Source organism: Phyllobates terribilis, unplaced genomic scaffold, assembly GCF_046119375.1.
Source record: "Phyllobates terribilis strain yellow unplaced genomic scaffold, ASM4611937v1 Scaffold_2__4_contigs__length_985480577, whole genome shotgun sequence".
Taxonomy (NCBI): Eukaryota; Metazoa; Chordata; class Amphibia; order Anura; family Dendrobatidae; genus Phyllobates; species Phyllobates terribilis.
The window spans coordinates 490,474,705-490,490,260 of record NW_027362762.1 but is presented as its reverse complement, the minus strand read 5'-3'; the positions used below and the strand labels follow the sequence as shown (position 1 = coordinate 490,490,260).

The window sequence follows — 15,556 nt, the reverse complement described above, 5'->3', positions numbered from 1 at the left end:
TTACCATAAGTACCACAAGGGGGAGCTGTTACCATTGGCTCCACACAAGGAAGCTGTTACCATAAGCACCACAAAGGGGAGCTGTTACCATTGGTTCCACACAAGGGAGCTGTTACCATAAGTACCACAAGGGGGAGCTATTACCATTGGCTCCACACAAGGAAGCTGTTACCATAAGTACCACAAGGGGGAGCTGTTACCATTGGTTCCACAAAAGGAAGCTGTTACCATAAGTACCACAAGGGGGAGCTGTTACTATTGGCTCCACACAAGGAAGCTGTTACCATAAGCACCACAAGGGGGAGCTGTTACCATTGGCTCCACACAAGGAAGCTGTTACCATTGGCTCCACACAAGGAAGCTGCTACCATAAGCACCACAAGGGGGAGCTGTTACCATTGGCTCCACACAAGGAAGCTGTTACCATAAGTACCACAAGGGGGAGATGTTACCATTGGTTCCACAAAAGGAAGCTGCTACCATAAGTACCACAAGGGGGAGCTGTTACCATTGGCTCCACACAAGGAAGCTGTTACCATAAGCACCACAAGGGGGAGCTGTTACCATTGGTTCCACACAAGGGAGCTGTTACCATAAGTACCACAAGGGGGAGCTGTTACCATTGGCTCCACACAAGGAAGCTGTTACCATAAGTACCACAAGGGGGAGCTGTTACCATTGGTTCCACAAAAGGAAGCTGTTACCATAAGCACCACAAGGGGGAGCTGTTACCATTGGTTCCACAAAAGGAAGCTGTTACCATAAGTACCACAAGGGGGAGCTGTTACCATTGGCTCCACACAAGGAAGCTGTTACCATAAGTACCACAAGGGGGAGCTGTTACCATTGGCTCCACAAAAGGAAGCTGTTACCATAAGTACCACAAGGGGGAGCTGTTACCATTGGTTCCACAAAAGGAAGCTGTTACCATAAGTACCACAAGGGGGAGCTGTTACCATTGGCTCCACACAAGGAAGCTGTTACCATAAGTACCACAAGGGGAAGCTGTTACCATAAGTACCACAAGGGGGAGCTGTTACCATTGGCTCCACACAAGGAAGCTGTTACCATAAGCACCACAAGGGGGAGCTGTTACCATTGGTTCCACACAAGGGAGCTGTTACCATAAGTACCACAAGGGGGAGCTGTTACCATTGGCTCCACACAAGGAAGTTGTTACCATAAGTACCACAAGGGGGAGCTGTTACCATTGGTTCCACAAAAGGAAGCTGTTACCATAAGTACCACAAGGGGGAGCTGTTACTATTGGCTCCACACAAGGAAGCTGTTACCATAAGCACCACAAGGGGGAGCTGTTACCATTGGCTCCACACAAGGAAGCTGTTACCATTGGCTCCACACAAGGAAGCTGCTACCATAAGCACCACAAGGGGGAGCTGTTACCATTGGCTCCACACAAGGAAGCTGTTACCATAAGTACCACAAGGGGGAGATGTTACCATTGGTTCCACAAAAGGAAGCTGCTACCATAAGTACCACAAGGGGGAGCTGTTACCATTGGCTCCACACAAGGAAGCTGTTACCATAAGCACCACAAGGGGGAGCTGTTACCATTGGTTCCACACAAGGGAGCTGTTACCATAAGTACCACAAGGGGGAGCTGTTACCATTGGCTCCACACAAGGAAGCTGTTACCATAAGTACCACAAGGGGGAGCTGTTACCATTGGTTCCACAAAAGGAAGCTGTTACCATAAGTACCACAAGGAGGAGCTGTTACCATTGGCTCCACACAAGGAAGCTGTTACCATAAGTACCACAAGGGGGAGCTGTTACCATTGGTTCCACAAAAGGAAGCTGTTACCATAAGTACCACAAGGGGGAGATGTTACCATTGGTTCCACAAAAGGAAGCTGTTACCATAAGTACCACAAGGGGGAGCTGTTACCATTGGCTCCACACAAGGAAGCTGTTACCATAAGTACCACAAGGGGAAGCTGTTACCATAAGTACCACAAGGTGGAGCTGTTACCATTGGCTCCACACAAGGAAGCTGTTACCATAAGCACCACAAGGGGGAGCTGTTACCATTGGTTCCACACAAGGGAGCTGTTACCATAAGTACCACAAGGGGGAGCTGTTACCATTGGCTCCACACAAGGAAGCTGTTACCATAAGCACCACAAGGGGGAGCTGTTACCATTGGTTCCACACAAGGGAGCTGTTACCATAAGTACCACAAGGGGGAGCTGTTACCATTGGCTCCACACAAGGAAGCTGTTACCATAAGTACCACAAGGGGGAGCTGTTACCATTGGTTCCACAAAAGGAAGCTGTTACCATAAGTACCACAAGGGGGAGCTGTTACCATTGGCTCCACACAAGGAAGCTGTTACCATAAGCACCACAAGGGGGAGCTGTTACCATTGGTTCCACACAAGGGAGCTGTTACCATAAGTACCACAAGGGGGAGCTGTTACCATTGGCTCCACACAAGGAAGCTGTTACCATAAGTACCACAAGGGGGAGCTGTTACCATTGGTTCCACAAAAGGAAGCTGTTACCATAAGTACCACAAGGGGGAGATGTTACCATTGGTTCCACAAAAGGAAGCTGTTACCATAAGTACCACAAGGCGGAGCTGTTACCATTGGCTCCACACAAGGAAGCTGTTACCATAAGTACCACAAGGGGGAGATGTTACCATTGGTTCCACAAAAGGAAGCTGTTACCATAAGTACCACAAGGGGGAGCTGTTACCATTGGCTCCACACAAGGAAGCTGTTACCATAAGTACTACAAGGGGAAGCTGTTACCATAAGTACCACAAGGTGGAGCTGTTACCATTGGCTCCACACAAGGAAGCTGTTACCATAAGCACCACAAGGGGGAGCTGTTACCATTGGTTCCACACAAGGGAGCTGTTACCATAAGTACCACAAGGGGGAGCTGTTACCATTGGCTCCACACAAGGAAGCTGTTACCATAAGTACCACAAGGGGAAGCTGTTACCATAAGTACCACAAGGTGGAGCTGTTACCATTGGCTCCACACAAGGAAGCTGTTACCATAAGCACCACAAGGGGGAGCTGTTACCATTGGTTCCACACAAGGGAGCTGTTACCATAAGTACCACAAGGGGGAGCTGTTACCATTGGCTCCACACAAGGAAGCTGTTACCATAAGCACCACAAGGGGGAGCTGTTACCATTGGTTCCACAAAAGGAAGCTGTTACCATAAGTACCACAAGGGGGAGCTGTTACTATTGGCTCCACACAAGGAAGCTGTTACCATAAGCACCACAAGGGGGAGCTGTTACCATTGGCTCCACACAAGGAAGCTGTTACCATTGGCTCCACACAAGGAAGCTGCTACCATAAGCACCACAAGGGGGAGATGTTACCATTGGCTCCACACAAGGAAGCTGTTACCATTGGTTCCACACAAGGAAGCTGCTACCATAAGTACCACAAGGGGGAGCTGTTACCATTGGCTCCACACAAGGAAGCTGCTACCATAAGTACCACAAGGGGGAGATGTTACCATTGGTTCCACAAAAGGAAGCTGTTACCATAAGTACCACAAGGGGGAGCTGTTACCATTGGCTCCACACAAGGAAGCTGTTACCATAAGCACCACAAGGGGGAGCTGTTACCATTGGTTCCACACAAGGGAGCTGTTACCATAAGTACCACAAGGGGGAGCTGTTACCATTGGCTCCACACAAGGAAGCTGTTACCATAAGTACCACAAGGGGGAGCTGTTACCATTGGCTCCACACAAGGAAGCTGCTACCATAAGTACCACAAGGGGGAGATGTTACCATTGGTTCCACAAAAGGAAGCTGTTACCATAAGTACCACAATGGGGAGCTGTTACCATTGGCTCCACACAAGGAAGCTGCTACCATAAGCACCACAAGGGGGAGATGTTACCATTGGCTCCACACAAGGAAGCTGTTACCATAAGTTCCACAAGGGGGAGCTGTTACCATTGGCTCCACACAAGGAAGCTGTTACCATAAGTACCACAATGGGGAGATGTTACCATTGGTTCCACAAAAGGAAGCTGTTACCATAAGTACCACAAGGGGAAGATGTTACCATTGGTTCCACAAAAGGAAGCTGTTACCATAAGTACCACAAGGCGGAGCTGTTACCATTGGCTCCACACAAGGAAGCTGTTACCATAAGTACCACAAGGGGGAGATGTTACCATTGGTTCCACAAAAGGAAGCTGCTACCATAAGTACCACAAGGGGGAGATGTTACCATTGGCTCCACACAAGGAAGCTGTTACCATAAGCACCACAAGGGGGAGCTGTTACCATTGGTTCCACACAAGGGAGCTGTTACCATAAGTACCACAAGGGGGAGCTGTTACCATTGGCTCCACACAAGGAAGCTGTTACCATAAGTACCACAAGGGGGAGCTGTTACCATTGGTTCCACAAAATGAAGCTGTTACCATAAGTACCACAAGGGGGAGCTGTTACCATTGGCTCCACACAAGGAAGCTGTTACCATAAGTACCACAAGGGGAAGCTGTTACCATAAGTACCACAAGGGGGAGCTGTTACCATTGGCTCCACACAAGGAAGCTGTTACCATAAGCACCACAAGGGGGAGCTGTTACCATTGGTTCCACACAAGGGAGCTGTTACCATAAGTACCACAAGGGGGAGCTATTACCATTGGCTCCACACAAGGAAGCTGTTACCATAAGTACCACAAGGGGGAGCTGTTACCATTGGTTCCACAAAAGGAAGCTGTTACCATAAGTACCACAAGGGGGAGCTGTTACTATTGGCTCCACACAAGGAAGCTGTTACCATAAGCACCACAAGGGGGAGCTGTTACCATTGGCTCCACACAAGGAAGCTGTTACCATTGGCTCCACACAAGGAAGCTGCTACCATAAGCACCACAAGGGGGAGCTGTTACCATTGGCTCCACACAAGTAAGCTGTTACCATAAGTACCACAAGGGGGAGATGTTACCATTGGTTCCACAAAAGGAAGCTGCTACCATAAGTACCACAAGGGGGAGCTGTTACCATTGGCTCCACACAAGGAAGCTGTTACCATAAGCACCACAAGGGGGAGCTGTTACCATTGGTTCCACACAAGGGAGCTGTTACCATAAGTACCACAAGGGGGAGCTGTTACCATTGGCTCCACACAAGGAAGCTGTTACCATAAGTACCACAAGGGGGAGCTGTTACCATTGGTTCCACAAAAGGAAGCTGTTACCATAAGCACCACAAGGGGGAGCTGTTACCATTGGTTCCACAAAAGGAAGCTGTTACCATAAGTACCACAAGGGGGAGCTGTTACCATTGGCTCCACACAAGGAAGCTGTTACCATAAGTACCACAAGGGGGAGCTGTTACCATTGGCTCCACAAAAGGAAGCTGTTACCATAAGTACCACAAGGGGGAGCTGTTACCATTGGTTCCACAAAAGGAAGCTGTTACCATAAGTACCACAAGGGGGAGCTGTTACCATAAGTACCACAAGGGGGAGCTGTTACCATTGGCTCCACACAAGGAAGCTGTTACCATAAGTACCACAAGGGGAAGCTGTTACCATAAGTACCACAAGGGGGAGCTGTTACCATTGGCTCCACACAAGGAAGCTGTTACCATAAGCACCACAAGTGGGAGCTGTTACCATTGGTTCCACACAAGGGAGCTGTTACCATAAGTACCACAAGGGGGAGCTGTTACCATTGGCTCCACACAAGGAAGCTGTTACCATAAGTACCACAAGGGGAAGCTGTTACCATAAGTACCACAAGGGGGAGCTGTTACCATTGGTTCCACAAAAGGAAGCTGTTACCATAAGTACCACAAGGGGGAGCTGTTACCATTGGCTCCACACAAGGAAGCTGTTACCATAAGTACCACAAGGGGAAGCTGTTACCATAAGTACCACAAGGGGGAGCTGTTACCATTGGCTCCACACAAGGAAGCTGTTACCATAAGCACCACAAGGGGGAGCTGTTACCATTGGTTCCACACAAGGGAGCTGTTACCATAAGTACCACAAGGGGGAGCTGTTACCATTGGCTTCACACAAGGAAGCTGTTGTCTGGCTGTCCAGTTCTCAGTAGCGCTAGTGCTTCAACTGTCTCTCACTGAACGCCACAAGGGAGAGCTGCTACTACTGTCCCCACTTGCGCTGCTGTTTCATTGAGCGCCAGAAGTGGGAGCTGCTACCATGAACAGCCCTAAGGGGGAGCTGCTGCAGCGCTGTTCAGTCCTGACTCGCGCTACAATGACGCCCTGAGCACCACAAGGGGGAGCTGTTGCTTTGCTGTACAGTCCTCACGTGCGCTACACTGGCTCATTGAGCACCACAAGGGGGAGCTGTTGCTTCGCTGTACAGTCCTCACTTGCGCTACACTGGCTCATTGAGCACCACAAGGGGGAGCTGTTGCCGCGCCCCCAGTCCTCACTCGCGCTACAATGAATCACTGAACAACACGGAACTTTGATTCTAATCCGCTGAGACTGGGGACACAGTAGTGAGGTGCGTTTGTTACTTCCGGTCCGGGCCTTCCAAAGATGGAGACCATACTGGAGCAACAGCGGCGCTACCATGAGGAAAAAGAGCGGCTCATGGATGTAATGACTAAGGAGATGATGGCGAAGAAAGCTACGGTGAGAAAGCACGTGACTGGTCGGGCAGAGCGGCGTCTCGGCGTGTGGATGTGCTGCCCGGCTGCCTGGTACATACACCGGGTGTCAGGGCTGCATACAGTGCCCATCTGGGCTGTGTGAGGTGTGGCTGTACTATGGGGTCTGCTCACCCCACAGCTGACAGCATTGTGTGAAGTTGGTGGTCGTCAGTCCTTTCAGTCTGAATTGCAGGTCAGTTGGGGGTTCGTGTCCTGAGTCCCCTGTGTAGTGTGCAGATCAGGGGGCCGGAGCTCACCGAGCAGTGAGGGGGTCCTACGCTCCGGAGCCTATGCTTTATATTGAGCCCGCGCTCCGCTGTGTGAGCCATCAGTGGGGTCTCAGGACCCAGATCCCCACTTATCTGCTTTGTAATAAGAGGATGAAAAAAAGTAAGAAAAAAACAACATAAAAAATTTGATTCTCCCCTCTTTTCCCCCTTTAAATGTTAACAAAAAAACATTTATCATCATGTACCAAAAAGTCCATTTTATCAAAATATAAAATTATTGGAAACGATACGTTAAATGCCAAAAAGAAAAAAAATGCCAGAATTGTAGTTTGTCTCCGCACTTCCCCCAAAAAATGCAATGTACTTTAAAATGGTATAATTAAATACATCAGCTTGGGAATAAATAAGCCTTTTTTCTCAAATCTCTTTTCACCATTAAAATATCAAAAAACTGGAAAAGTTTGCTATGGCTGTAATTGATCTGTCCTGAAGATTCCTGCGCAATGAGCACTGTAAAGACAAAGGTCGAGCTGCATTTTTTTTTTTCCCACTTTCAGAATGTTTTTCTGCTTTTCAGTACGTTATATGGTAAAATGGCTGGGGTCATTCAAAACTACAACTTGGCCCGCAGAAAACAAGCTTCCATTCAGCTATATCAATGGAAAAAGCTAAGACTTTTGGAAGTAGTGGAGGAGAAAACAAAAGCGTAAAAAGATTACAAATGCCTGGGTCTTTAAGGGGTTAAATTGGCCTATTCTATATGTAATTCTATGTGAAATATCATTTGTATCTCTGCAGTTACGGGAACAGATAAATTCAGATCACAGAGCCAGAACAGTGCTCGATGTGAGTATTGCTCACTAATAGAGGATGATGGAGCAAATCGAGTTCAAATCTGTTCAGTTACACTCCTCCTTTCTTTTTGTTATTTCTAGAGATACATGGACGTAAGCTCCAATGCCAGAGATTTATACGAAGATAAAGATGGGTAAGGATGTTATATTTTAATGTACTTTTTATTAAAAACGTCTCATTAATATTTGTATTTTTTGCCAGGAATTGTAGATACAGCTGTAGACTGTAAGGACGCATTCAGTTATTCCTGCGAGTGCTTGAAGACTCCATTCACCTGATTGCAGGATTTTCTGTGCATTCTTTTGCAGCATACAAGTTATGTTATGGATTTTGATTTTTGAAAAGGCTAAATATTGTGCAAGTCCACAGCAAAACAACTGCAGACCTAATGCAGTCTGTGTAGTGGGATTAGTGTGAGCTTCTAATTGCAATGTACTTAAATGTATGGTTTAACATAACATGGCTGTGTGTGTATTTCAGGTTAAGGAAAGAGGAACTAAATGCAATTTCTGGGCCCAATGAGTTTAGTGAATTTTATAACAGACTCAAATTAATAAAAGAATTTCATCGGAAGCATCCAAATGAGGTGAGTTCAACATGGAGTGACATTAGCTTTAAGGGGTTGTCCAGTCCAAGTTGGGAAGTCTGCAGTGACACTCTATGTGACTGCAGACTTATGAATCTCTCCAGCGCAGCACTGTGTGCTGTGGGGATTCACTAGTTTCTGAGCTGGGACCAGAAGGTATATATGAGTTATACATACTCCCAGCCAGTGGGCACGGCCTCGATTCATGCACTTGTGTTATTTGAGGCCGCATCCCATCTAGTGATGTGACCGGCTAGAGGGCACGTTTCCATGCCCACTGGCTAAGAGTATGTATAACTCATTCATACCCTCCTGTCCCGACTCAGAAACCGGCGAGTCCCCACTGCACACAGTGCCTGTGCTGGGGGGGATTCATGAGTCTGCAGTCACACATAGTGACTGCAGCCTTATTGATTTGGACCAGAGTAATTATCTTCAAATTGGGGATGTGTTATACTCTGTAGGTGTAGTGTATGCCGAATAGCTAAGCAACTAGTTTATTTTTATGTAGAATAATGTCTATAATATATATATATATATATATATATATATATATATATATATATATATATATATATATATATATATATATATATATATATATATATATATATGTATATATGTGTGTGTGTGTGTGTGTGTGAGATATATCTTTATACAATACTATAAAACAGTATCTTTTATACTGTATACCACAACATGTAGAGTACACATCTACAGTACTATAAAAACTATCTTTATTCTTGAGAGAGGGAAGAATATGCCTTAGTGCTATTCCAAAACTTGCTGTATCAGACATCTTACTTATGATTAGTTTCTTGCGCACTAGATAACATTTTTAATTGTGATAAATCCATGACACCATTTTTTTTGTTATAATTGTAGTAACTTTATCTTTTGACTTTTTGAAAGATCTGTGTTCCTATGTCGGTTGAGTTTGATGAGCTGCTGAAATCCAGGGAGAACCCAAGTGAAGAAGCTCAGAGTAAGTGTTTGCCCATTTCTCTAAAATTCCCAAGCTAGTCAGTCTGTTAATGTAGGAATACGAGTTGTCTTTCTGTTTACAGGTTAATTTTTGATTATAGAAATTATGGGGGTTTTTTTTGCGACGAGCCCATTTAATTTATTTACATGTTTTCCTACAAAATGATTTTCTAGCAGCATGCACACACATTACTAATGACATATTGTGCATTATATTGTTTAATATTGAACTAGATCTAGTTCGGTTCCGTCATTGATGGTGTATAAAGTAATAGATTACTTCTCTTCCCCTTAATACCAAAATGTTTTAGAGATTGACAAATATTGGGGTGGTCATGTTGCGCGTAATCCTTTTACAGGCAGCTATGCCCGATAGCTAGTGCAATTGCAGCGATAAAGGTGCATTTGACACTTTTATTTTTACAGTAAAAACTTGATTATTTTTTTCTTTGTTTGACCATGCAATGCTTTCCACAGATCTAGTGGAGTTTACAGATGAGGAAGGTTATGGTCGTTACTTGGATCTCCATGACTGTTATTTAAAATACATCAATCTCAAATCATCAGAGGTAAGATAACAAGCAAATTATTTTTAAAGAGGACTTGTCATCAGGTCAAGTGTCCATGTTTTGCTGTTATTTTATTCCCACTGATATCCCTAGGTATTCCGGGGTTTTTTGTTCGTTTTTTTTTGTTTTTTGTTTTTTTTTATGTAGTACTAATTTTTTACAATGGGATGTGGCTCACAGGGTAATAATTCAGTGCAGACAAAAAACATGCGCCTCAAAAATTTTAGCTATACCCCTTTGTTAAAGACCAGAATTAGCACAGAATAAAGTCTGTGGAACAGAATGGCAGATTAAAAAAAGATGAATACTTTGGAACAGCGGAAATAAAATAAGAGCAAACAATGGCAACTTTCTTCCTTACACACATTCTTCCAGGGGAGAATATCTCCGTACACATGGAGCCTGTACAGCTGCACCTTGAGGCAGTACAACTCTGTACTAGAGACTTGGGGGGGCTATTCAATTATGACTGGTGTAGCGCACGCCAGTCCTAATGAAGCGCTTTCTGGAATATACTGACCTGGCACTCCGCTTAATGAATAAGGCATGTCTGGAAGCCAGCGTTTACCGTCGCCAGAAATGTACACCAGCTGTGGGCTGACATACAGTTGTGGAGTAAATTATGCCACGTCAGTGGCGTAACTTATGAATTTCACAGGCGGCTGTGACCATGACCTGACGCACCCTCGTCACTCCCATATTGTAAATGACAAAAGTCGCAATATTTTTGTGCAACTGCCGAGTTGTGCAAAAATATTACCACTTATTAAGGTGTTTATGGCAGATTTCTGGCATAAGCACCTTAATGAATCGGGCCCTTACTTTTTTTTACCTGTTTTTTTGTAAAGAAATAGCGATGTGCTGCAGGGATTTATGCTCTGACGTTATAAGATCTGTATGATAATGTGAGTATGTTGTAAATGTATGCCTTCTGTAACATAAACATTGAATGTCTTTTTTTTTTTTTTTTTTTTTTTTTCAGAAACTGGACTACATTACATATTTATCAACGTTTGACCAACTCTTTGACATTCCCAAAGAGCGGAAAAATGCAGAATACAAAAGGTAAAAGTGTAATGCATTTTGGGGTACTTAAAATTGTAATTCCTTATATAGTGGTGTTTTAGTTTTTAATATAGATACTTGTGTATGTGTAATGCCATTCTACCTAGATTCCATTGTTACTTGGAATTTTCTTTGTTTCTATAACCATATTCACACAGGTACCTGGAAGTGCTGTTAGAATACCTCCAGGACTATGCCGACAGAGTAAAGCCTTTGTTAGATCAAAATGAACTATTTGGAAAGATACAGATTGAGTTTGAAAAGAAATGGGAGTCTGGGAGCTTTCCAGGATGGCCGGTATGTAATGAACAGCACTCACAATGTATAAATTCCTTGAAGTTCTTGTAACTGACCTCTATGTCTTGACAACAGTATGTTATATATATTTTGTTATTCTTATGTAGCGCCAACATATTTTGCAGCGCTTTACAGACACCATCATAACTGTCCCCATTGTGTGCCCTAATCTAAATTCTCTATCAGTCATGTCTTTGGAGTGTGGGAGGAAACAAGTACCCAGAGAAAACCCACACAAAAACAAAAAGAACGTACAAATTCCTTAGAGATGTCCTTAGTAAGATTTGAACATTGGACTGCAGTCTTGCAAAGTAACAGTATTAACCACTGAGCCACTGTGCTGCTTAACCCCTTAATAACATCTGACGTACTAATACGCGTCTGTGCCCTGGGACTTAAGAGCCAGACCCGTATTAGTACGTCATCGCGATCGCACACAGGCTGTGCGGGCGCGATCGCCGCCGGGTGTCAGCTGATAGTACCGGGTGTCAGCTGTGACAATGTGCAGGGAGCGGTCACGCACCGCTCCCAGCACATTAACCCCCGCGATGCTGCGATCGAAGTCGATCGCGGCATTGCGGGGGCAAGGGGAGGTGATCGGCGATACTCACCTCCTCTTCCGGCTTCCAGCGCAGTCTGCAAAGGCTTCCCGGGTGTTGCCATGACGACCCGATGTCGTCATGACAACATCCGGGTCACCAGAGAGCAGGAAGATTGCTTGGACATGCGCAGTGCATCTCCAAGCAATCTTCACACTGTGCACTTCTGACAGCCTTCATGGCATAGGGATGGTGCTCCATTCCTGTGCCATGCAGGCGATCAGAAAAAAAAAAAGTGAAAGTCCCAGAGTGGGACAAAGTAATAAAGTGTATAAACTGTGTGAAAGTGGAAAAAAAAAAAATGTGCAAAAATATTATAAAAAAATAAAAAAAATAATACACCAAAAATAAAAATATAATGTACCCATCAATAAATATTATTATAAAAAAAATAAAAAAAAACAATAAAAGTACACATATTTGGTATCGCCGCGTCCGGAACAACCTGACCTATAAAACTGTCCCACTAGTTAACCCCTTCAGTGAACACGGTAAAAAAAAAAAAAAAAAAAACAAGCAAAAAACAATGCTTTATCACCATACCGCCAAACAAAAAGTGGAATAACACGCGATCAAAAAGACGCATATAAATAAAAATGATACCGCTGAAAACGTCATCTCGTCCCGCAAAAAACAAGCCGCCATATAGCTCCATCAGCCGAAAAATAAAAAAGTTATAGCTCTCAGAATAAAGCGATACTAAAAAATATTTTTTTCTATAAAATAGCTTTTATTGTGTATAAGCGCCAAAACATAGAAAAATGATACAAATGTGGTACCGCTGTAAACGTACTGACCCGAAGAGTAAAGCTGCCTCATCAATTTTACCACACGCGGAACAGAATAAAAAAAAAAAACAATTCCTGAATTGTTGGTTTTTGTTTATTCTGCCTCCCAAAAATCGGAATAGAAAGCGATCAAAAAATGTCACGTGCCTGAAAATGGCACCAATAACAACGTCAAGTCATCCCGCAAAAAACGAGCCGTCACATGACTGTCTGCCAAAATCTGGAAAAATTATAGCTCTCAAAATATGGCGATGCAAAAACTAGATTTTACAAAAAATGCGTCTTTTAGTGTGTGACAGCTGTCAGTCATAAAAACCCCATATGATTCTGGCATTGCTGTAATCACACCGACCCGAAGAATAAAGTCGTCTAATCACTTATACCGCACAAGGAACGGCGTCAAAAATAAACTCTTGAGTTAGGATTGGGCTAGGGTTAGGGCTGGGTTTGGGGCTAGGGTTGTGCTGGGGCTAGGGTTGTGCTGGGGCTAGGGTTGTGCTGGGGCTAGGGTTGTGCTGGGGCTAGGGCTGGGGTTGGGATTTTTTTCAAAAGTAAGAAAAAAAGATGACGATATGGCGACTAGTGTTGAGAGCAAGTGCTCGCTACTTGAGTTTGCATCGGGTGCTCTGGTATGCATTTAGTATCGTGGGTATTTGAGTGACATGCTCGAGTCTCTGCCCCATATGCTTCGCGGCCAAAAAACTTTACGGGGATTGCCTGTCATGCACGAGCGATCCCCGCATGTTTTTTTTTGGGTGTATAATAACCGTGAAACATGCGGAGCAGGGACTCGAGCATGTCACTCGAGCACACGCTGTACATGGTGCATACCTGAGTACCCGATGCAAACTCAAGTAGCGAGCACTTGCGCTCAAGAATAATGACAACTTATTCAATATGATGACCTAATGTAAACAAATAATGTGCCGTACCTCTGGGTTCAAAATGTTCACTATACACCTTAATAAAATCTTTGAGGGGTATAGTTTCCAAAATGGGGACACTTGTGGGGGAGCTCCACTGTTTAGGCACATCACGGGATCTCCAAACGCGACATGGTGTCCGCTAACAAATTGAATGGAAAATCGTCTCAAATTGTTAGCGGACGCCATGTTGCGTTTGGAGAGCCCCTGTGTGCCCAAACATTGGAGCTCCCCCACAAGTGACCCCATTTTGGAAACTAGACCCCCCAAGGCACCTATCTAGATGCATAGTGAGCACTTAGAACCCCCAGGTGCTTCACAAATTGATTCGTAAAAATGAAAAAGTGAAAATAAAACACTTTTTCATTTTTATGAATCAATTTGTGAAGCACCTGGGGTTCCAAGTGCTCACTATGAATCTAGATAGGTGCCTTGGGGGTCTAGTTTCCAAAATGGGGTCACTTGTGGGGGAGCTCCAATGTTTGGGCACACAGGGACTCTCTAAATGCAACATGGTATCCGCTAACAAATTGAATGGAAAATCGGCTCAAATTGTTAGCGGACACCACATTGCGTTTGGAGAGCCCCTCTGTGCCCAAACTTTGGAGCTCCCCCACAAGTGACCCCATTTTGGAAACTAGACCCCCCCAAGGCACCTTTCTAGATGCATAGTGAGCACTTGGAACCCCCAGGTGCTTCACAAATTGATTCGTAAAAATGAAAAAGTGAAAAAAAAAAAACACTTTTTCATTTTTATGAATCAATTTGTGAAGCACCTGGGGTTCCAAGTGCTCACTATGAATCTAGATAGGTGCCTTGGGGGGTCTAGTTTCCAAAATGGGGTCACTTGTGGGGGAGCTCCAATGTTTCGGCACACAGGGACTCTCCAAATGCAACATGATATCCGCTAACAAATTGTCGGCTCAAATTGTTAGCGGATATCATGTTGCATTTGGAGAGTCCCTGTGTGCCCAAACATTGGAGCTCCTCCACAAGTGACCCCATTTTGGAAACTAGACCCCCCAAGGCACCTATCTAGATGCATAGTGAGCACTTGGAACCCCTAGGTGCTTCACAAATTAATTCGTAAAAATGAAAAAGTGTTTTTTTTTTCACTTTTTCATTATTACGAATCAATTTGTGAAGCACCTGGGGTTTCCAAGTGCTCACTATGCATCTAGAAAGGTGCCTTGGAGGGTCTAGTTTCCAAAATGGGGTCACTTGTGGGGGAGCTCCAATGTTTGGGCACACAGGGGCTCTCCAAACGCAACATGGTGTCGCTAACAATTTGAGCCAATTTTGCGTTAAATTTGTTAGCGGGCACCATGTTGCATTTAGAGAGCCGCTGTGTGCCCAAATATTGGAGCTCCCCCACAAGTGACCCCATTTTGGAAACTAGACCACCCAAGGCACCTATCTAGATGCATTGTGAGCACTTGGAACCCTCAGGTGCTTCACAAATTGATTCATACAAATGAAAAAGTGTTTTTTTTTTTCACAAATAAACGCAAGTGATATCGAAGAAATTTTTCCACAATCATGAAGTACAATATGTCACGAAAAAACAATCTCAGAATCAGGGGGATCCGTTGAAGCGTTCCAGAGTAATTACCTCATAAAGTGACAGTGGTCAGAATTGTAAAAATTGGCCCGGTCATTAACGTGCAAACCACCCGCGGGGCTTAAGGGGTTAAAGCTAGGTGTCCAGGCAATTATTTCTCAGTGTCTACACTACAATATGCCTTTTTAGCTGTGCGCATTCATGTTGTTTCTTTAAGGGAAGAGGAGTGAGTAGAGGCCAGTCATCTTTATAGATTGTATTGGAATTCAACAGTTTCCTTTAAAGGGGTGGAACCAAGTTTATGTTATCCCCTATGGGTAAGATAGGAATAACTTATTGATTGCTGGGGGTCTGATTGGGACTCCCACTAATCCTGAGAACAGGGCACTACACAGCTCTGTCTGAATGAAGCAGAGGTCAAGCGTGTGTACACCTGCACACCATTCACTCTCCAAGGG

General features: G+C 44.5%; 1 protein-coding gene across 1 annotated transcript in view; it reads left to right on the top strand.

Annotated features, from left to right (window-relative positions):
* The first annotated feature begins 6,326 nt into the window (after window positions 1-6,326).
* The window catches only part of SF3A3 (splicing factor 3a subunit 3), a 30,288-nt gene continuing 21,058 nt past the window's right edge, over window positions 6,327-15,556 (top strand). The window contains exons 1-8 of the mRNA XM_073665883.1: window positions 6,327-6,624; window positions 7,670-7,717; window positions 7,807-7,859; window positions 8,207-8,312; window positions 9,225-9,297; window positions 9,774-9,865; window positions 10,848-10,930; window positions 11,089-11,227. Coding sequence (XP_073521984.1) covers window positions 6,529-6,624; window positions 7,670-7,717; window positions 7,807-7,859; window positions 8,207-8,312; window positions 9,225-9,297; window positions 9,774-9,865; window positions 10,848-10,930; window positions 11,089-11,227 — 690 coding nt within the window. The 5' untranslated portion in view covers window positions 6,327-6,528. The remainder of the gene's footprint in view (window positions 6,625-7,669; window positions 7,718-7,806; window positions 7,860-8,206; window positions 8,313-9,224; window positions 9,298-9,773; window positions 9,866-10,847; window positions 10,931-11,088; window positions 11,228-15,556) is intronic.